This window comes from Ambystoma mexicanum, chromosome 9 (genome assembly GCF_040938575.1).
Source record: "Ambystoma mexicanum isolate Mex_15411 chromosome 9, UKY_AmexF1_1, whole genome shotgun sequence".
Lineage (NCBI taxonomy): Eukaryota > Metazoa > Chordata > Amphibia > Caudata > Ambystomatidae > Ambystoma > Ambystoma mexicanum.
Window position 1 is genome coordinate 636,867,598 of NC_090931.1, and position 24,352 is coordinate 636,891,949.

A 24,352-nucleotide genomic window follows, 5' to 3' on the forward strand; every position below is an offset into this window, starting at 1 on the left:
TTACTTGCCATAGCTTCTGTTGGATGTGGGAATCCGCCGTGTGTAACATCAGCTGGCCTCTGAGGTATTTGTCAGCTACACCAGTGAATTTGCATGATACTATCAAACCTCTCAGGCTCGCTATATAGTTGTTGATGGACTCCCCCTTATTTTTCTTCCTTGTAAAAAAATAACAGCTCTCGAGGACCACGTTGGTTTTGTTGCCGTAGTGTTTCTCTAACTTTGCGATGCCCATCTCATACTTCCTGGTCAAAGCTGTGGCATTGGGGTCCCCAGGTCCATCCTGGTTAGTGACATCAGGTAGTGTGCGGAAAATCCTCAGTCCTTCTGCCCCTATACAATTCAGCAAGGAGGTTTGTTTCAAATTGTCATTGAACTTGCTCCCCCTGATGAACCTCAAATAGACTTGAAAGGAATGTTTCCATTGTTCCTACAGCACTAGAGGGTCTTGTGGGGATGAGAGGAATGTATATGGGGCCGGTATATTTTGCATTGTGCACATGCTCCTTCCTTCCCTTGGAAAAAAACTTTGAAACAACTTAAAAATTCCTCCAGTTGTGGAAGCTTTTAAATCTGTGTAAATGCCTGTATGTAATAAGAATGGCACATTACTCTTGTTACAGTTGAGTTGTGACATCACACTTGCCAATTCCAGAGCCAGCAAACTGCGTGAAAAGCAGCTTTCTGCAGAATTCCAACTACTGAAACACTTTATAAAGCCATGACAAGCTTTTCAGATTCCTTACTTTTGAATTAATTTTGTTGTCAAGTCACCCATTAGTCAATACATTTGAGATGTTTATGGTAGTATATTGATTTAGTAAGCTGCTGGGCTTTACCAAAGGAAAGCAGGAATATATTTGCATGACACCATATTTCTAAACCACAAACATTTTTTTATTGGATATTTAAACTGCTTAAAATGTGTTGTTTGTAAAATATTACACCTTGTATATTGGTATGTTTCTATATCATCAGATTCAACATGCATTCAGCATATCAACAACTGGAATATTTCTTTCCGAGAACTGATGAAGAGACCACATACTCATGTAGTTGATGGTGTTAACATGCATTACAAGGAATAAAATGTGTCTTGCTGTACATTATAGTGGAATCACAGGTCACCTCAGAATTCTGTGAACTTATAAAGGAATTCAGCCTTCAGCCTTGTTCCTCCATATAGTTTCGGCAGTTCTCGGTAGCTGGTAACCTACAATAAAGTATACGTTTTTTCTCAAGGAAAGCGACTGCAGCACAAACAAAACACCGACATTGCGAGCCATTGGAGGGCTCTTGTCGGGAGTTACACGCTTCCTGGAGGAGGCGGAGCTGGGCTGGTCACATGACCTTACACGTGACTTCTGTGGGACTACAAAACACAGAGGCCACCAGCAGAGCAGTGTATACGTTTTTTCTCAAGGAAAGCGACTGCAGCACAAACCAAACGCCGACATTGCGAGCCATTGGAGGGCTCTTGTCGGGAGTTACACGCTTCCTGGAGGAGGCGGAGCTGGGCTGGTCACGTGACCTTGCATGTGACTTCTGTGGGACTACAAAACACAGAGGCCACCAGCAGAGCGGTGTATAAGTTTTTTCTCAAGGAAAGCGACTGCAGCACAAACCAAACGCCGACATTGCGAGCCATTGGAGGGCTCTTGTCGGGAGTTACACGCTTCCTGGAGGAGGCGGAGCTGGGCTGGTCACGTGACCTTGCACGTGACTTCTGTGGGACTACAAAACACAGAGGCCACCAGCAGAGCGGTGTATAAGTTTTTTCTCAAGGAAAGCGACTGCAGCACAAACCAAACGCCGACATTGCGAGCCATTGGAGGGCTCTTGTCGGGAGTTACACGCTTCCTGGAGGAGGCGGAGCTGGGCTGGTGACGTGACCTTGCACTTGACTTCTGTGGGACTACAAAACACCGAGGCCACTACCCTTGAGGCGCTAAGCCCGATAGGTGAAAAGGGCGCTGACTGTTTTGCGCGCAGGTGGCGCTACATTTGGTTGGGAGACTGCGGAGGCTTACTCTCTTTGATCCCTCTCAAGAATTTACACACCACTTGTGCCTTGGTGTAAAGGTGAACCCCTGTCAGTTCACAGGAGGAGCTGCAGCAACAACAGTCTACGGCAGCTAGGCACGAAGGCTGGAAGGTAAACCTCACTTCTAAGTCGCATGTTAATACCTTGCAATCTGAAACAGAAACAACGGAGGAGGGCGTTGAAGAGACTAGCCCGATAAAACGGGCGGACACTCACCACCTAGAACCGAAGCCATCTTCAAAACCCTCAAATAACATATTTCACTCTGGAGTGGTGGGTGGCGACACTACGGGCTCCGACAAGGATACAACGGTAAAAGAGCCGCCACTTAAGGTACCTAGCCAGGCGCCTCAAAAAAAACTCCCACACAGAGCCATTCTTGCGACAGTCCTCAAAAGGAACAAACTGTGGCAAATGACAATTCCAGTGTTCTACAAAAGCCCAGCAATGCCCATGATGGCGCCCCTTTTGTCTTTGGAATTGACAATAGGACAAATTTCACCCAGTACCAAAATCAAAGGTCAAATTGAGGCTGGAAACCCTTAGGAATTTCATTTCAAACTGATCCAGCTATTCCAGACATCCCACGATCCGTGGATCATTGGTGGCACGCGCCCCTAGCACAGGGCTCAAATGGGGATCCAACGCCCACAATGCCCCCAGATGGGGGAGCCACCTTACACCAAGATAAAAACCGACTCAGAGGCTACCCCTTGAGGACTCACAAAGGACTTCCTCCGCAGCAGGCCCCGTTTCCTAGTAAACGATTTAGAAGACAACCTTCACCGACTGATGAAGATCTCTTAACGATCTTGGCCACCACTCAGGCGGAGAAACCTGCCAAAAACGATCCAAAGATAGACACAGAAATGATCACAGCATTTGCGCTTGTAATGGCCCCATACATGAAACTAATTGAGTCACAAAACGAGCAGCTCCGGGATCACACGACTACCATTGCCATGCTATACTCCAAAATGATCTTCGTAGAAGGATTTGTTACCGCGATCCAGTCAAACCTGGACAAAAGTGCTGATCAGTCCGCAGAAATCCTAAAGAGTATCATTGAGCCAATAATCAAGGATAGAGAAACTAGGAGATCAGAGAGGTTGAGTCTTCTTCTAGAAGGAGCGGGTGGCACCCAGGTGGGCGTGGTGAGTCCAGCAAAGACTTTAAATCAGACTACACCGTTATTTGGGAAGGGATCAGAGGAAACTTTTAACTCGCCAAAACATCAGGACAAATCCACTGGCACTGAACCCACTACAGAGACGAGGGGTGGCACTTCTCACAAAGACTCAAGTTCAACTACCCCAACGGTGGTTGACCCTCTACCTCCGGTGACCACCGTGCCAATTGGACCGACCAAACCTAAGGACAGAGTTAAATTATACGATCTGTTCACAAAACCAAACAGAGGAGTAAATCTGACGGCCAGTGAAAAATTAGAACTCAACAAAAAAGGTGACAGAGACTATGGAAAACCGATCTCTGGGTCGACAAAACAGTCAGGCTCTGCGCCCTCCATCTTACGAAAAGCACCAGCTCGGCCAAAAGCTACAACCAGGCTAACTCTACCCAGAAATTTGGTCTTACCCGACCAACCTTTAATCTATGCCAGAACTACAAGGCAATCCGGTGGGGCCTTCACTAAACAATCAAAGGTCCCTACCGAAGAGACCGACTACCTCTCAGACAATGAGAGGCACAACGATAGCGTGAACAGCTCTCTCATGGATTTATCAGTTTACTCAGACTTGAACGACTCCTGGGTCGAAGAAGTGGGCCCAGCATCTACGGCACCCGAATCTAGTCCAGAGAAAGAGGAAGCGTTGGCAATATCAGAACCTAATGACGCAGCTCAAAAGGTGGAAGGGGCCAACAAAAGGTCCGAAGAAGTTGGAAACGTCCTAGCTGAATCTCCCATCCTTCAGGCAATAAAACTGAACGTAAAGGGAGCTGACTCAGCTAGGAACTTCTTGTGGAAATCCAGAGTCCACATTCCAAGGGTCAGCCAGGCACGTGTCTCAGTGCAGGAGGGGGAGACCAAGGACACTTCTGGAGTCATGGCCTTCAAGACCCTTGAGAGCAAGAGGATTACACTGGAAATGAAGAACGTAAGAAAAGAAACAAACTCCAAACCCCAAAATGAGTGCGTAAAGGGCACACGAAGAACAGTGTCTTGGGGTGAAAATACTGACACGGGCTTAAGATCGTGGCCCAAAAACAAAAATTAAGACAAAGGACTGGATGTAAAGGGTGGTAAGGGCCCTTATAGAGTACTTCTAGAGAGAACTCTTGGCTACGAAGACAACCTCACTATGAATCGAAACAATGTAATGCTCCTTGTACATTCAATTGACTCACCCGACAACTTGAAATCAAAGGACATTGATCTGATCGAATTTCACAATGAGCAGCGCCAGGATATTGTGATCCTTCATATGGGGAAATGGAACACAAGATCTGCACTCCTCAAACTTGGCCCCAAACTCAATCTTTGTGGGTTTTCGCTTAAGGAGTTGGAGGATGGCAAGCGTACCTCTTCTGAAGGCATTAAGGATAGGGACCACGTCAATGAAGGATCTCAAAAGTACAAACCAGTACTGGAACATGGTCGTCCATCACACTTGGTGAAAAGGGCCCAGGACGAAACACAGGCTGACGTCCGAGGGGTTCCAACGCGCAGCTCCCCGAACACACTCGAGTAACTCTGTAAGCAGCCCGGACGACTGGAGGCGGTTGGCGGGGTTCCTAGCAGCAAAATCATAATGCCAGCCAGCTCCCTCCTGTGCTCCACGAACCACCTTGGCTAAAGGCAAAACAATCATGAGTTGGAACACAAGGGGGTTCACCCATCTGATTGGCAAACAAGCCTGGGACCTAACAAAATACGACCTCTTTTGCTTACAAGAAATGTGGCTGTGCGACCTACCCCTCCTAGACGGATATGAAATGTTCCTGAACCCTGCCATAAAGGGACTTAAAGGTAGACCTAGCTCGGGCCTCCTGCTGGGCATTAAACGCACATCTGGTCTAAGGGTGACTTCGTCCATAAATCAAAACCCTTGGATACAACTAACCACAGTCCAATTAAACTCCAAGGTAGGGTCTGACGTAGTGGAATGGAACCTGCTCGTTTGTAACATCTACTGGAGACCCATGGAAAGACAAGAGGACAACTTCAAGGAAGCCTTGCTTAAAGCGATCGATGACGCCAGGATCTCGCGTCCAAACCTGGAGGTCCTCCTCTGTGGAGATTTCAATATGGAATGTTTTGACAAAAAGGGGAAAAAAATCGAGTTTCTGTCCTTGCACTCCACAAACAACATATCAAGAGGAGTCGACCTCGACAAAGAATTAGCAAGTAGAAACATCTTAATGGTAAACGGAAGCCTACTGGGCGACCTACCTGCTGCCACTACATGGAAACGGGCAAACCAAGGCAGTATATTGGACTACATGTTTGTAACAGAGCCACTGATGGGGAAACTAAAATCGTTGAGAGTGATCCAAACAGACTTGAGCGATCACAATATCCTGGAACTTGAAACTGAGGAATGGAATACAGATCACTCCCAGATTGTCCAACACCTACCGGAATATCAACTCGACCTGACTCCGGGTGGAAACAGAATCAGGATCCAGAGAAAAGACATGGGTGCAATATTGGACAATCTACTGGGGCTACAATCTGTCGAGCAAGACCAAAATGCAAATCCCATCGAATACATCAAGGTATTGAAGGTCTTTATTTATTTATTTTATTTTTTACATTTATAAAGCGCTCACACAGCCCGCAGGCATCAGGGCGCTGTTACAAGAATTGTTTGTTTTTTCTTAGTTGCTAATTATGTTTTTTTTTTGTCTTAGTTACGTATTTATAACGCGCTTTAACACCCAGAGGTTTCTAAGCGCGGACCCGGGGATCGAACCTGTGTTGCTTCGTGTCGTTTTGCTTCCAAGATGCGCACGGTGCCGCTGAGCTATCCTCCCGGGACTTCCACAAAAAAGTTGTGGATAGGAGTGGTCCCACTACATATAGGCATGCCTATGACCACCAAATCGTAGCCAAAAAAAAGGCCGTTCAGAGGGCCAGGAGGCATTCAAAAAATCCAACACGCCTGGTGACCTAGTTCTGTACAAAGAAACCAGGAACAGCTAAAGAAACTGGCTCACCCAACACAAACACCTCTTATTGCAAAAAGATAGTGAGAAGATGCTAAATCTAGTCACCAGTAAAAACATCTCTGGTATATGGAAACTAATCAACGAGATATGCATCCCTGCCGATTCAAAAACTGTAAACCCAATTCCACCTAAGGCCTGGGAGGAGCACTATCAGAACCTCTACTCCGCAGGAAACCTCAGCGGCCCCCCAAATTCTTACCATCGGACAAACCATGGGATTTGAAATTTGACAAACAAGACATTGTGGATCTCATCAACAAGTCAAATTCATCCCGTGCTGCTGGGCCGGATGGTCTCACAAACAACATCCTTAAGAGAGACCCGGAGAAATGGGCTGAATTTATGACAACCCTGTTCAAAAACATAATTAGACTCAAAAGGATCCCTAACTTCTGGACCAGGTCTATAATTGTACCGATCTTAAAGAAGGGTGATAGGTCTGTACCTGGGAACTACAGACCCATCGCCCTACTGGATGCAGTGGGCAAAATATTCACTGCAGTGCTCCTCAAACATCTGAATGCTTGGAGTTGGCGGTCACATCACCAGGATCCCTGGCAGTCGGGGTTCCGCAAGGGAATTGGAACATCCCTGAACATACTAATCATTAACATACTAAAATGTATGGTCAAGGGAAAAACCTACAAAACCATCTATATCGCGTCAATAGACCTTGAACAGGCATTTGACTCTGTTGATCGTGGCCTCTTGTGGAACAAATTAAGGAAAAGGGGCTGCCCAAACAATCTGAGGAAACCCCTGGAGGCTCTTCACACAGGAACAACCATTCAGATTAGACTGGACAGAAAAGGAACCCTATCCAACAAAGTTGCGTCTGAAAATGGGCTGAAGCAGGGGTGTCGTTTGGCACCTGCCGTCTTCTGCCTATTTATATCAGATATGTTTGAAGCATTTGGGGCAGTAAGAAGCTTCCCTCCAAAAATTGGAGGGACCCTTGTGGGTAGGCTGTTGTTTGCGGATGACCTTCTTCTGTTAGATCAGACTGCAATAGGTCTACAGAGACAGCTGAAAGCTTTGGAACTGTACGTTCAGGAAAACGGACTGAGAATCAACCCAAATCATGGGGTTAGGAACAATGAACTCCGCTAAGACCTTTAGGTGGCATCTAACAGGGGACGTCGTTCCAGTGGTCTCGTCAATGATCTATCTTGGCATCACACTCAACGACAGCATCCAAGATGGTCCGGGTGTTCTTAGGCTAAGACGCAAAGTTAAAAATTTGGCATCTCAAGCACTTCTAATTAAGTCACGTTACTGTTCCTTCTCACTTCATCCCCTCATTGACTTTTACAAACTTAAAATTTCTCCAGTATTGATTTATGCAGCTGAGGCCAACTTCTTCCTTGCACCAGAGGTTTGGCGTGTGCTTGAAAGCCAGTTCTGGAAAAGGGTATGGAGCTTACCTTCATCTCTCCCAATGGAATGCGTGAGGAAAGAACTGGGGCTTACCTCATTGTATATCGCTATGGTCTGGAAAACACTAACCCTTTACAGCAAATGTTTGGTTCCTCCGGAAAGAAGTGGTTTCATGGCTATAAAAGAAGCACTGTCTGGTAACCAGATACCAGCTTTAAATACATGGCAGAATACATGTACAGGCATCTTGGAAGTCATTGCCCAAAATGTAGACAAGCTACTGGAAAATCCGTCCAGGGTAAAGAACAAACTGTTGGACTGGGATTGGATCATTACCCAGGACAGGCTCAGTCTATTTCCATCCATAACCTTGGGACTTGATGAACACTACAGCAGAGGTACATTGCTCCCATAACTTGAAAAATTCCCGTCCTACTCAGAAAGGCAGCTCTTTTTGAGATTTCGCTTGAACCTTCTCCCAACTAGGGAGGTGCTGGGGAGAAGGTCCAAAAAAAGAGAAGATGGGTTAACTCTGTGTCGATCTGTGGTTTGGAGGTAGAAACTTTACAGCATTTGGTAATGAGTTGTGTTCCACTCTCGGCCTCCAGAGAAAAATGGTTGGGAAAACACTTCGAGAACTTCGAGACAAATCCTCCGCACGAGAGGTGGACCATTTTAAGATGGGGAGGAAAAGTATCTCTGACTTTGGCACTGTTGAACTTTGTGAGAGACATTCTCTCAAATCTAGACACATAATCTCTCTGGTCTCAAACTTTCCTCCCTATATAGATGTGTAATTTTTAGTTTTTGTCTTTTTTCCTTTTCTGTTTTAATTAATGAACTATTTGCATTTAAAGTTTTCTTGAAAACTAATTGATGCTAATAAAAAAAAATATATATATTCTTGTAATGTACAATTGGGCTACTTTATCCCATATATTATGTACATGTTTTATAAATATAGTGTAGGGTTCCTTGTATTATAACAACATTTTGTGCAGGCGTTTATGCACATATTGCAGGCTCCCGTGTGTATATGAGAGTTATATAGTTATATGTGTATAACTAACCTGTCAGTCAAACCCATTTTCTATTAATGAAAACAATATTTCTTATTGGGGCAGGACTTAGAGCTAGCCAAGAGTGCAAAGGGGAAGGTGTACTGCTTTCACACTTGGCTGGGAACAGGTTGTGACTGTGCAGATGAGAGTCCACTTTCTAGATCAAGATGCAGTGAGGCAGGGACCCCGCCATTAACATTGTCATTTCTGTATGTGTGTGTGTGTCTGTGAGTGTATAAGATGGTTTTGTAGCTTCTGTGAAGGTTTGTGCAGGTAGGTGTGTGTACCTGTGTGTACGTGTTTGTGTGCTAGTTGGTATATGCATGTTTAGATCGATGTGTGCCCACCTTTGCAAACGCATGACTTGATCTGTGAGCGTGGGAGAGCACCTGTATACCCACCATATCAATCACTTTAAGTTGCCCGTAGCCGAAGACAATGGCGTTGGGAGGAGTTGCCACTGGCAGCATGAAGGCCAGGGATGTTGAGAGTGTGCAGGGCAGCATAATGTACAATGGATGGATCCTGATGGCTTTAGCCTATCACAAGATGAGAAAAGAGAGACAGCTGTGAAACACCACATTCATGTTCGCACATCTTTGTGCTGAAATCATATTTCATTAATTAAATACGATATATGATATGTCATCCACTGGGGAGAATGGTCAATCATTTTGTGTGCAGCGATTCTGTCTACCTCAGTTATATCTTAACGTTACAGCATTAGGCCGAAGCAAAGTCTCTGCCCCTCAAAAGCCACATAATATGTTCAAATAGTAAGCTGTTGTGATATTGTTATATCAAAACAAAAATTGGGGCACCCGGTATTCAGTCCTAAATTGCCGGAATGATTACATAATTTATAAATAAGCACCAAATTAAGGAATGGGCACAGTCTTTTCAATATGCCCAAACTCAGTAGGACATAGACCTACATCATTAAAACATAGATTCATAAAGCTATTCATACACTAGTTCTCTCTTATCTAGTATTCACTTTTATCACAAGGACCGTTATACAAAATTATAAAAACTCTTATAGAGAGATAGTTGTGTGATTAGTAACTGCCATTTTGTGAGCACGAACAACATATTATGTGGCTCATTACGAGTACGGCGGTGCGGTAAAAATCGGCAGTAACGGATTGGTAACTCAGTTACAGTCACATTACCACAACACCATACTACAAGTTAGGCGGGGAAGTGTAGGATTCACCTCCAGCAAAAAGCTGAAGGTAAATCTGCCACTTTACTGCCGAAAATTGGCAAAACCGTCGGAATTACCGCCGGTGGTCATTCCATCGAAATCTCCATTGTGCCCTACGGTCTCCAATAAATGGGGACTAACACCTCGTACCACCACTTGTAATCCGGCAGTAAATCCGCCGGACCAAGTGGCAGTAACTTTTATTTTGTTTGGCTGTATTGCGGCGAATTTACTGGTAAATTCGCCGGAATGCCGCCAAACTTGTAATGAGGCCCAGTGATCACTTAAATACAGGCCTATTTAACAAGTTAATAAGTGAGAAATCTGAACTCTTCATGTATGCGAAGGGGATTTTTAGACTACTAGTGTCGTTGTTGATAAAGAACCTGTTTGTTTGCTATCACAAAAATCATAGCATTGCACAAGTTCTGCAACACTGAACACCAATGAAAAACATTACAACATGTTGACATTGTGCTTTGGCCAGATTTTGGGGATACAGAGAACAACTCTATCCACCATCCTTTTGATTAACAGCCTTCATCTGGGCAACATTAAGTTCCAAAGCCGACTGCAGCCTGGCCTCTGCTTAGCTTAAAATTGCGTATTCATGATGGTATTGGGTGCTGAGTCAAAGCTGTGGAGCAACCCTACAGGCTGCAAGTGTCGACAATTTGGGGTAGAAGAGGTATATAGCCCTGTGAAGCACCTTTCAGAGAATTATGGTGGTAGGATCTGTGTATAAAGGTTAACTGATGAGACAGCACATTGATTGGGGTCACCCCGGAAAGTGTTCGTCCATGAATCTCATTGCCTATTCTGGCATGGTAAAGAAGTATACCTTGTTGCAGCGTTAGATTCTGAGTTTTGCTGGAAAGAGCATGGCATATTTCACGTTTTGACGCAAAGCCTCTTTTTGGCTGCCATGAAGGATTTTCGCTCCTGTTGCACACTCGCTGAGAAGTCAGGGGACAAGTGGATCCTGTTAGAGCCCAGTAGTAGATCCTCTTTGGCTCTGGCTGCTCGAAGTAAGGCATCTCGGTATCGGTAATTAAATACCCGAGCAATAATTGGGCGAGATGGGGTGCCAGGTTTCGGTTTGGGAGCAAGCATACGGTAGGCTCTCTCAACGGTGAAGTGTGGCGACAATTTGGGATTGTCTAGCAATGACAGTAGGGTGCGTTCCACAAATTCCTCAATTGGTTCAGTGATATTGTCTTCAGGGACCCCTATGAACGATAGGTTATTGCGTCGGGATCTGGATTTGAGATCGTTGTTCTTTTTACGAATAGTGAGCACCTGTTTCGATAGAGAGGTGACATCTGCTCTTAGTGTGCGGCCTCGTCTTCAGTGGTTCCAACTCTAGATTCCACTCCTGTGATACGGGTGTCAGATCTGCCCATGCATGACTTAATTGAACTGATTGTACCGCTCATATCATCCAATTCGGCGTGGAGGGAGGTGTATCCCTCCTGCATGTACTCCGTCATCTGATGCAGTTCGCCGGGTTCGTGATGAGTTGGTGTGCTGCATGATGCCTCAACTGCGCAGGTGTTATCCTCAGTGGGCTTGGACGCGGTTTTCGCAAACATATTGATGGAGCTCTGTTTTTTACCGGCAGCTTTTGTCATAGTGTCAGTTGATGCAGCTGACTCGAAGCGCTGTGGTCAAAGCTATGGGGGGCCAGCCTTAATGTCTCGGGGTTGGAGAGCATTCACAACTGATGGGACGTAAGGTATGGTTGTAAGGGTCTGGATTCAGAACACTGGTGTTTGTACCTGTGGGTGACAATGGCAGGTCGTGAGGTGTTGCTTCTTGTGTCTCGTGGGGTGGTTACACCGGTGGCCGTAACAGTCTCTGCCACAGGGATAAGGTGGGTGGAGCAACGATGATCAGGCAACTGAGGCAGATCAGGTTAGGGGATAGATAGGTACTGCAGGTTCCAGGTGGGATTGGGCCAGCTGAGAGCCAGTACCGGATCAGTGCCAGATCGGGGTACCACTCACTGTGCTAGTCTTTAGTCCAGGTAGGCGTACAAATGCCACTGTGGCCAATAGATACATTTCTCTCTGAGTGGGAGTTGAGGGCTGTAGGCCGATTGCAGGGTACACCACTTCCTTTGAGTGCTGGTAGTTACTGTGTGCAGCAGTATCACTGCGCTGTTGCCATTTCCCAGTGGTAAGGATGAGTAGGGTGCTCCAGGCAGTGGGATGTGGTTTGATAGAAGCGGAGGCCTCTACTGGACCCAAGCATAAAAGTGCGACAGGGTAGGATAAGGTTGCCTCAAAATACTTGGAGATAATGTATTGGCGAGTCCAGCTTCCCCTGAGGATAGTTGTACCCGGCCAGTTCTGGCTCCAGGGGGATCTGTTCTAATGTCCATAGTGTCAAGCATGTAGAAACTGGAGCTGGGCTGCTATTGGAGAGAATCAAGCAATTTGGCCCAGGATACTACTCAGGAGGGCCACCTGAGAGGCGTCAAGTTTAACTTCCAGGTCCCTTTACTTTCAACCAGGGTGGAGGGACCGCCTGAATAGGGCCGCTGCAGTGCGTAGTCTTAGCAAGGAGGGGCCCTGGTGGAGCGGGGGCTGATCGCCTTCAGTGCATCCTGGCTGGGCACCAGGGCAGGTCCCACTAAGGACTAGCAGTCCGGGCAGCCACAGTTAGCAGCATATTGAGGCATGGTGGGGGGGAGGTGGTGTCGGATTGAAAGGCAGCTGCCTCCGAGGTCCGCATCCGAAATGGTTCTGAGGAGGGTTGGTCGCAATGTCTGTATGCCGACTGGTAGGGGGAGAGGGCTTCACCTTTGTGGGATCGGCATGTCAGTGATTGGGCAGCTAGTTGTGCGCTGTTGCGGTGGGGGGAGTTAGTGCGGCTGGTATCTAGCTGGTCGTGGGGCCAGAGAGTGGACCCAGCACTGGGAACTCACTGGATGATCCAGCAGTGACGGGTGCAGGCAAGCGGTCCTGGCGCCCAGGTGCATCCGCTTTGGGCCGGCCCAGGGGTTGAGCAAGGTGGAGCGCACCGCAGATGGATTGTCTGTGGGCACCCTCAGTGGTGATGATGTGTCGTCTGGCAGCTGGTCCCTGGCGTCCTCCGTCAGGGCAGCAGGACCCCCGCGCACCACAGGATCCCGTGGCCAGTGACAGCTCCCTGCAGAGGCGGGGACAAGGCCTCACTGGGCCATCCTCAGGGCTGTGGAAAAATGATGCGCGGCAAGCAGTCCCTGGATGGCAGTTAGCGGGATCAGCTGCAGCGGTCTCGCTTCTGTGTTCTCCCATAGGGTCAACAGTAACTTTGTGGCAGTATCGGCACCCTTGGAACAGTAATCTTGAAAGAAAGCGATGCCGGGCTGCGGAGCTCAGGAATCAGGTGACCATCTTCCTTGAGCGCAACAGCGCCCCGCCAGAATAATATATTTCAAGCCTGGAGTTAGATCCAACCATTCAAAAAAGTATATATCTGTTTTGTAATCTACAGGTGATCTTCACAGTCTTAATTTCACCAGCAGACACCCACATTTGTGTAAAGACTATGCATTCCAACTGTTAAGCTAATATCGCCCACACATTCATGAAGACATTTTAAGCGGCAAATGTATGTAGGAGTACGTATCTCCTTGCCGACTTGCCTCATAACGAGTTGGGCAGAGAAGTAAAATGCGGGGGTAACAATATTATCACCGAATTTACTGATCCGCCCGTGTCCTGTGTTCCAGGGTATTCACCTCCAGCTCTGAGCTGGGCTGGAGGTGAACATGCTGGCTTCAAGGTCCTTTTCTGCGCTCTCGCCGTTGCCGCTATTACCACTGACCCCATTAAGATGGACAAAACGGATGCTGCAGGGTCAGAAGGAACCGAGGAAGCAAAAAGGTAAGTTGGGGTGGGTGGGCGAGGGTGGGGGGGTCAAGGTTTTGCTGGATGTGGCTGCAGCAAAATTGTATTTGCGGCCGAAATTGACCACAGTCAATTCCACCGTGAACAATTCTGACACGGTAAAATCACGTATATCCTGCAGGTTAACCTCTGGTCTGGAGCAATGTTTGCAGAGCTTTTCCATAGCAAAGAAGAAGGAAATCCTTTAGTGAAACCTAACCCACCTGTCCTTTGAGGGTTCTCAAACTCCACACGTATCAGTTCCTTAAGGGTTCAAAAGGTCTGCTCACACCTGTACTTTTAGAGTTCATAAACTCTGCTCTAATCTACAAGTTGTTCATGTATACAAATGTGTACTTAGTCTCCGCAAAACTGAACAGATATATGCACTGATGGTCCTCAACTCTACACATGTATGTACTGTGAGTGGTTTCAACCATCTCATGCATCTGTGCTTCGGGGTCATCACAATACATGCACATCAGTTCTTTGAGCGATCTCAAATTCCACACATCTCTGCTTTTAAGTTTTCCCAACGACTCACACCTGCACTTTGTGGTCCTCAGACTTCACACATCTGTGCTTGAAGGGTTCTCAGCCCGCTCATAACTTAACCTTATGCACATATGTGCTTTGAGACAGATTCCCAGGATATTTCAATACAAGGAAACACGCTGCAGCAATTATTCCTATTTAAAGTACGGTAAATAACTATTGGACGTACAGTGTTCTGCTGCTGATGTCCTTATTCTTTGATAATTCACAACAATTTCTTACAGATGTAGTTGCTTCATTTAAACTATGCGTTTGCCATGTGGATACTTGTGCGATGGGCATCAAGTATCCAAAATGTACATATATTTGTCTGTTAAGCCTCATTTGTCAAATGTTGAATTGTGCACCATTTTAGTAGCATTACTGACATTTAGCGGTGTATTTAAAAATAACAAAATAACAGTTTGTGTTTTTTTTATCTTACTTTTTTGCGAGCACACAATCACTATAAGCTGGTGGGTCTGTTTAGTGTCCTGAAACGAAACACATCTTTGTTTTGATTAGAAAACAATGGACCCTGGATGTCTTGCACCGATACACTATGATTAGTTGAATTAATAATCATGCTTTCCAGAGTTCTGTCCAAAAAAAAATAATTTGTGTTTAGAATAGGTCAGTCGACATGTGTTTCAACCGATCAAGGTCTTTTTCAAGGCTATAGGGTTTGAAAGCTACCCAGGTTGTTGGGTTAGTTGGACTATCAATTTTATGAATCCCAGTTTTGATGGCATGCCTTTGCACATCTAGTGTTTGTTGCACAATATAAATGAAAAATATGTGACCTATTCTAAATACAAATGAAAACAATGTTTTGACAAAATTCTGGAAAGCACGATTGTTAATTCAATTAATGATAGTGTATCAGCACACGAAATCTGGGGTGCATTGCTTTCTAGTTAATACACGAGGTGTGGACAATGCCTCTCCTTCCCATCACCTTGCTGCAGATCAAACTTTAACATAACATATATTATGAAATGGAATTACCCAGTGCTGCGAAAGTTGATTCAGCCTCTAGTGCCTAATCTCTCGTCATCTTTGTTTTGATGGTTCCCTAACTACACACATCTGTTATTTGAGGGCTTTTATACTGTATGCACATCTAGGTATTGGGGCAGTCACACATCACTCACATCTGCACATTTTGGGCGCTCTCAAACTGCACACATCTGTGCTTTGAGGGTTCTTAAATGCTCCACGTCTGTACTTTGTGTTCTTCAGGATTCACATTTCTTCCCTTCATAGAACCTCTCTATATAGCGGCATGCTTTAAAAGGAACATTTCAAAAGAATACCCAGCACATATAGATGGTTATTCCACTTCTAAGGCTAGCTCTTATTATGACATCAAAACACCTCACAAGTCCCATTTACCCTGATGCAAAACATGAATTTCTTGAAGATACCCTGGGCATTTTGGTGGGCTTAAGGGGTGCAATACACATATTGCTTATTGAATTTCTGGGTTCTCTAATGGGATTTCTAGTTTAATTCGTTATTTGGTTATTGTGTTGTGTATGTTTGTTGGTGGTGCCACTGGGTTATTTGGAGAAATACTACATCTTTAGAGAACATTTCATTTTCCATGGTGGTAATACCAACGTTCTACTGTATGTAGTAGAAGTTTTAGTTGCTTACCTGTAACTCCTTTTTGAATGGATTGTGTCCTCCCACAAATTCCTCATCTTTGATATATCCAAGTCTGCTTGCTGCTAGCTTCGGAATAGGGTCGAGCGTCGTGCAGCTTTGAATCATGGCCCTGGTGGCCTCCGTAACATCCTCATCCGTCACTTTGACGCTGGTGTATGAAGTACACGTGGTGACCGTTACCTCAGTTCCATTTTTTCCACATACTAGCATGCTTCAGATCGACATCGCCTCAGCAAAATTTCGATAATGTTTCACTCAAATCGAGTCGACTACATCATCTACTCGACATGTCCTCTACACCGAAGATGGGGTGTAAGCGGTGTGCTGACTGTGGGGCAGAAATGTCCATTACAGACACGCACTGTGTCTGTATGTGGTGTCTGGAGATAGGCCACAAGGTGGACGACTGTGGCTCATGCCAGTCCATGACTGTTAAGGCATTGCAGGAAAGGAAGGGGAAACTTGAAGCAGGTAAGCCCTCTCCCAAATCCTCCTCCATTACTCCGTCCAAAAGAAAATCTTCCTCTGACTTGAGGGATGTATTCCCTCAGAAAAAGCATTCCAAACACAGGAGACATCCCGATCGAGGTCACAACTCTCGTTGGCCTCTCACAAAAAAAGCAAGAAGCAACGTCACAGATCCTCGTCGACATCTTCCTCCTCTCCCGACAGAGTGTCTTTCCTGAAGAAGTCTTCGCCTCCCGTGGAATGGGAGGATTTCCATTTAAAAATGCTTGACATTTTTAAGAGGCAGGCTCCTCCGAGTGTCCCTCTCAAGGAGTCAAAGAAGTCAAGTCACCCCTGTGCATCTAAAAAAAAGACCAGTAGGGAGTCTGATGTGTCTCCTTCCCACGCACGTAAGAGCGCAGGAAGAGATGCTCCTTGACACAAGTCGAAGGAGTCTTCCCTGACGTACAAGACAAAGCCAACATCTTCCTCCTTGAAGGAAAAGGGTTCAGAGCCTTCAACTGCGGTCTCGAGGCTTTCTCCAAAGCTGCTGAAGCTGTTGAGTAGTTCACCCAAATCGTTGAGGCATGTGCTCTAGTTGAAACTGTCGAGGCATTCACCGACCGTTTCATTGAAGTTGTTGTGGCCTTCGACGCCATCGGGGCATTCAGTGCCTTAGAAGTCTGTAAAGGCCTCTATTGACTCCTCAAAATCGTACAAACCTTTGGCTAGACCAGATTTCTTCCGATCTATGGGGTCTATCTTCGGGGATTTGGACCAAGCTCCATTTGGGTATGAATTTGGAACACCCAATGTGCCAGAGTAGCTTATTTCACAAGAGTCAAGAATGCAGAACCTAAGAACCTAAAAGAAACCAGCCGTTGGGAGACATCTCCTGAAACTGACTTTGGGAACCTAGAGGTGGCTGGATATTCAGATTCATCCTACAAGTCTGTCTTTAGCAAAGTCTCAGAATATCTTGGCCGGTCAAAACCAGCTGCAATTGTGGAAAAGACGACCTGACCAATATACTGGACAGTGGTCCAGTAAAAGAAGTAGTATTACCAATCCACACCACTTTGAGAGTGAGAGTGGAAGCCTCAAGAGTGGGGCTGAGCCCTTCACTGGTCTAAACTGATTATATTGGGTGATTTAAACATATGGTGTAACGCCCAAGATGATGCTGATTGTAGACATCTTCATGACATTCATGACCTGCACCTTGCCTCTAATATACCAACACACATGGGTGGTCACTGTCTTGACCTGGTCCTCTATAAGGGTATTGAATTATGTGAATATAAAATTACACCAGTAAGCTGGTCAGACCACGCTGTGGTTAGTTTTTCATTTCCGATCATCTGCACATCAAATACTTGAACAATAAATACTAAGGAGCAGATGCTCCGGTGAGGGCGGTAGGGATTTAACGTTACCGGTAATGGAATACCGGTAACGTTAAATCCCCATGCGAATTACGACCCGACTCACCGCTATTAGCGGCACCGCTAAGTACGGTACCACTAATAGCGGGCAGTCTGCGTGCGCGCGACCCACCATCCCGTAAATTACACCATGCCGCTATTAGCACAGCATCGCAAGACGAGCGGACATGCCAATAGCGGCATGGTAAAGCCCCCAAAACCCCTTACCGCCATGGTGCAAATACCGGCATCACGAACCACACGTTAAGAGAACTGAGCAGTGTTCCCACCTGCCACAGGTGGACACAATCAGCACAGGTGGAGGCAATGGAGACTGTGGCAGCTCAAAAGGAACACACCACACCCCTGCACACACCAAGATGGTTCCAATACTAGCAGCATTACATGGGCTGTAGGACATGATTGCAGCACAGCTGCAACAACAACAGGCAGCACAAAGGAGACGCAGGGGGATGAGGAGGGGGGCAAGACAGGCACAGCAAGCACCACCAAGGCACCTAATCATACCACAGAGGCACCCACCAATCCCCAGGATCAGAGCCAGTCCATTTAACCTAACCCCTGAGCAGATACACACCCTGTATCGTCTGGACCGGGATACCATCACCAGCATCATGGACATGATACACAACGACATTGTGAGCCTCATAGACATCAGAACTGCCATCCCCCCTCTACTCAAGGTGGTGACTGTGCTCCACTTCCTGGCCACAGGCACCTACCAGCATACAGTGGGCCAGATGCATGGCATCTCCCAACCTGTATTCTCACGCATGCTGAATCAGGTACTCGATGCCCTCCTGAAGCATACACCTGAACACATATCCATGCCACGGACTGCCCAGGAGATTGCAAACACCAAAGTTGGCTTCTATTCACTGGCAGGCATCCCAAGTTGCACCAGGGCCATCGACTGTACACATGTGGAATTGGTGGTCCCACATCGCAATGAAGTGGTCTACCGAAACAGGAAGCAATTCCACTCCATCAATGTCCAAATGGTATGTGACGCCAACAAGATAATCACACATTGCTGTGCCCGATTTCCCGGATCAACCCATGATTCCATGGTCCTGCGGAACTCAACTATCCCACGCTACATGGAGCGACAAACCGCACAACGTTCGTGGCTACTTGGCGAGTAGCAGGGCAAGCACATGGCAGTGTGATTTGGGGGGGGGGAGAGATACATACTCCAATTGGGTGTGATTGGGGGGGAGAGATACATACTCCAACTGGGTGTGATTGGGGGGGGAGAGATACATACTCCAATTGGGTGTGATTGGGGGGGGGAGAGATACATACTCCAACTGGGTGTGATTGGGGGGGGAGAGATACATACTCCAACTGGGTGTGATTGCGGGGGGGGAGATACATACTCCAACTGGGTGTGATTGGGGGGGGGATACATACTCCAACTGGGTGTAGCTTGTCATCTGTCTGCAAAATGCACATACAGATGTACGCCAATGTCCATCTGGGAAGGCCGCAACGTACTTGAGATGAACCGACATGCAAGTATGAGCTACACAACAGAGATGACATTTCAGGTCTAGTAGCATCAAACATCCATCCACATGCACATTGCACAACATTCCACGCTACCAAATACCCAGATTTCATACGTGCCATCAAGATAGTCATCCGGAATCAGTTCAGCACAACATCAATAATGCAATGTGCCCTATGATGCATGCAAAGGGATCAGCCCTAGCCATGGACATAGCATTTCACCACGCACCTTTACCACCACTGAAGTGATGCCACACTGCATGGCAACATCTATGTTGTAATGGCAGTACAACAACAGTGAGGAACCAAATCTGCCTGGGCCCAGGGACACCTGAGACCTCGCCTCACCCAGGACATGTCAATTAATGTTGGAGGCAATAATGGGGCATGTCTACTTGCAGGGTCGATATCACCCTTGCACATTGCTGTCACACGGACCATCTGCAAGTATGCTGTTGGCTGTGTACTTGAATCACAATGCAATGTCAATTTGTGTGATATGAACAGGCCGCTCTTGAGGTGAACAGTAACAGGACCCCATTTGTTCCCCCATAGAGGTGATGCGGGCTATTCCCTGAAGAGCTGGCTCCTCACACCTGTACGGAACCCACAGAACAGGCACGAAGAGGAATACAATCGTACACATACCCATACCCGCATCGTGATCGAGCAGACTTTTGGCCTTTTGAAGTCACGGTTTAGGTGCATTAGCAGGTCTGGTGGCGCTCTCCTGTATGGCCATGAAAAGGTGGCCAAGATCACCATGGCATGTGTCATGCTGCACAATATGTGTATCAGACGGAATGTGCCACTGCCCCCTGACGTTGAAATAGAAGCAACTGATGAGGATAATGATGGTGATGAGGACAGAGGTGAAGGGGATGCAGGTCATGCAAGAGGGGATGGGCAGGAGGGACGTGCTGTGAGACAGTATCTGATCAACCAAATATTCTGAGGAACATGTTTTGGTACTGTCACATGGATATGGGTAGTAATGCACTGGTGTATGTTTAGAAGCACGCAATGAACCCTGTCTCCAATAAAGTACACAAACACAATGAAGATGTCCAAGCCTGTGTTTTGATCAGACACCAGTGTATTAAGTAACGGAAAGATGAAAAAGTGCATGTCCCCAAACTTCCCACCACCCTTCCACCCACCCCCCCACAACAGACCCATAACACCCTTCCACCCACCCCCCACAACAGACCCATAACACCCTTCCACCCACCCCCCACAACAGACCCTTCCACCCACCCCCACAACAGACCCATAACACCCTTCCACCCACCCCCACAACAGACCAATAACACCCTTCCACCCACCCCCCACAACAGACCCATAACACCCTTCCACCCACCCCCCACAACAGACCCATAACACCCTTCCACCCACCCCCCACAACAGTTCCTCATGTGTCTGCCATGTTTGCGTTGGCCCATGCACGCAGAAGAATCGCCATTGACCCCCTATTGGCCATTGTCTGCAGCAGCATTTGGAGGATGGCCAGACATGCGCCTGGTGGTGCGTGTTGAGCGGCGGAGGGGGCTTGTCTGCGTTGAAACGGCGGATGACGACGTGGCAGACTGTCCTGGTGGTGTGAAGTGGCTGTCCATTGTGTCAGCTATTCAAGTGAGGACCTCCCTAAGTCTGGCTATCTCCTCACACAGCCTGTCAGTACAGGCCTCCATCCTCTCACTGGAGTGCCTTGCCGTCTCCACAATATCCTCCCTGAGATGGGAAGCCTCCTCAACATGCTGGCCAACCAGCACAGTTAGTTCCTGTTGACGCTGCCGAATGGTGGCCAGCTCGAGGGCAGTGCTGGGCGATGGTGTAGTGGCTGCTGTGCCCTCAGATGCATCCATGACAGCAGGTGAAGCCACCATGGGGGACATTATGGCTAGAATGTTGTCCTCACCAGTAACATCAGACCCAGGTGTCTGGAATGGTGCTGGCTCAGGGGTTCTAGGGGGGCTTGGGGTGTGCATCTCCATTGTGCCAACTGTTGTGTCCTCAAGATCAGATAGGGGGGCAGTGGCGGCTGCCTCTTCTGCGGAGCTTGGCGCAGCTGATGGTGGGCCCTCGGTGGCTGGTATTGGTGGTTGTGGGTTCACCTCCGGTGGTGGGGCTGCAGTTTGTGGTGTGGCTACTTCTACCCTGGCAGTGGCACTCCTCCGATGCTTGACACTCATCAGGTGGAACCTTCCCCCCTTGCCCCTTGATGTCGTGGGGGTGTCCTCAGAGTCCTGTGCCCTTGGTCTCTTACTTGTAGGCGGTGCCTGGGATGCATTTGCGGCATCCTCACCATCTGTATGTGAGCCTGTCAGGGACAAGAAGGGAGATGGCATTGGTTACGTTTCTATGTACTTCATGCAGAATACATCAATGATGCAGTTGTGGCCATTGGGACTTAATAGTTGTGGATGCAGGAGATGTGGCAGTTCAGTGCCTCATCCATGCATGGTTGTGTTTGGCACTTGTCTCTGGTGATGTGTGCATGTGTGTGTGTTTGGGTCTGACACTGACATGGGCAGGGATGGATGCATGTGTGGATGTGTGTTCATGCATGAGAGGATTCTGGGCTCACATTTGGGGGGAACAGTACATTCACATAGCATCCTGTCATGTGTACACTCACCTCCATCCGAAGTGGTTCCCACGCCTTGCTCCATGGTGCCTACTCCCTCAATGGATTCCACAGGTCTCCTCCCATTACTTTAGTTTGATGGGTGAACCGGCTCCATCTGCAGTGGCTATTCGGTGCTTTTCAGCAAGGATGCCCCTCACCCGCAGTCTGAGGTCGTCCCACCTTTTCCTGCACTCACGCACAGTGCGGGAGCTGGTGCCCACTGCACTGACTTTCACCGCAACTTCATCCCAGATGGCCTTTTTTTTAGTAGTGTCGCCACCGCATTTCGTTGGCAAAGACAACCTCGGCATTGTCAGCCAGGGTCTGGGTCAGCATGTTCAACTCCTCTGATGTAAATTTTTCTTTGCGCTGCCTGTCAGTGCTTTTTTTGAATGCCTTGGGAATGTTGAAGGTGTCCCTGATGATTTGCAACTGTAACCTACTCCAAACAGGTACAGGGGGCAGAGGATGGCAATGGATTGTGTTTTTAAGGATGGCCGCCGTGCTCTTTCCCGTTCCTGTGCGATGACGCTATTTCCGGTTCCGCATTTTAACGGTCACCGCTAATTGCGGTGACCGCTATTTGCATGCAGCATGAGGGCGGAGGTGCAATCTGCACTTTCGTCGAGGGCGGTAAGTGATTTTTTGGGTCTTTAACGGCATGGCGGTAGGGTCTTTACCGGCATGGCGCTATGCTCGTGTCCGCGTACTTGTAATGGTACGCTATTAGCGCCCTCTTGCAAGGGCGGACACGTTAAGAGCGCCATGCCGGTAATTTGAGGTTTTTACCGCACAACGTGTAATGAGGCCCCTAGACTGTATTCGAAGTAACAACCAATTGGAGGACTTAAAGTACGCACAATTTCCAACTAATTGTATTGATCTATGCACACATATTATGACACATATTCAAATAAAGTGTGATAAAATTGCCCCCTTAAAAAGCCTAAACAAAACATTCAAGAGAAACAACCAGTGGTATAGCGAGAGGTTGAAAGACTACAGAAGAAAAGAAAAGATTTGGATCAGGACTAGAAACACTGTTGACCCCCAGAATGTTCAACTGGCTCTGGAAAAATACAAACACGAGATAAGGCTTGCAAAATCATCTTCTCTGCAGAAACAAATTAACCTGGCAGATTACAGGCCTAAAGAACTCTTTTCGGTGATTAAAAACTTTACTAACCCAGAATGCACTGATGTTAGCTTACCAGCCTCAACTCAAGTGGCCAATGAGTTAAGTACTTTTGTCTGGGAAAAAATTCATAAAATCAGAGATAATATAGACTTGCAATCTACTGATCTAATTGAAAAAAATATCGAATCGGACAAGGACAATTCTCATGTCAAATTTTCATTTACAATGGTTAAGACTGAGGAGGTTGTTAACTTGCTGGCTAGTCCTAAACCTACCAATATTGGATACGACCCAATCCCAGCCTATTTTGCAAAACAACACGCAAGTGCACTTGGTGAGGCTATTCAAATTTTTGTTAATGCATCTCTTGCTCAATGTTGTGTCCCACCGGATCTAAAGATATCATTTTTGACCCCTCTGTTATAGAAAGCAACACTAGATCACAAAGTGTTAGCTAACTATCGGCTTATTGCCAGCCTTTTATGGCCTTCAAAAATTCTGTAAGAAATAGTAACCATGCAACTGCAGAGTTTTTTGGAGGAACATAAGCTCCTGGACCCATATCAGTCAGGCTTCAGCGCCAGTCATGGAACGGAGACTGCACTGGTGGCAGTCTGGGATGACTTGTTGAAGGCCGCCAACGAGGGATCGGTCAGCATGTTAGTCATGCTGGACTGTTGGCGGCCTTCGACACAGTCGCCTTCAAAATTCTACTCTCTAGACTTGTATCAGTGGCCCGTGCATCTGAAGAGGCCATGGGCTGGTTTGCTTCTTTTTTGACGGATCGGACCCAGCAGGTCAACGCAGGTCCCTTTCTTTCTGACTCTCAGCCTGTGAATTTCGGGGTTCCTCAGGGATCCTCTGTGTCCCCCAAATTATTTAATATCTACATTCGCCCAGTGCTGAGAATCCTATCTGAGTTTGGGTTGTGTTATCATTCCTATGCTGATGACACCCAAATCTATATTTGACTGGAGCAACCTCAGGAGGAAAATTAATGAGTTATGTTATGTGCAGACAGGATAAAAACCTGAATGCTGAAGAATAAATTACAATTAAATCCAGCTAAAACAGAGGTTATTACACTCGGCCCAAAAAGAAAAGCCGGTGAGATTCTGCAATCAACCCCATGTCCATCTCTGTTTGAGCTACCGACAGAATTTTCAGACAAAGTAAATAAACTTGGCTATATCTGACAGTTCACTATGAACTGCAATCTAT

At 46.9% G+C, this 24,352-nt stretch overlaps 1 protein-coding gene across 1 annotated transcript in view; it reads right to left on the reverse strand.

The window, feature by feature from the left end:
* Positions 1 to 24,352, reverse strand: part of SLC13A2 (solute carrier family 13 member 2) — a 739,631-nt gene that overhangs the window by 22,326 nt on the left and 692,953 nt on the right. Inside the window, exon 11 of the mRNA XM_069615341.1 lies at positions 9,075 to 9,212. Coding sequence (XP_069471442.1) covers positions 9,075 to 9,212 — 138 coding nt within the window. The remainder of the gene's footprint in view (positions 1 to 9,074; positions 9,213 to 24,352) is intronic.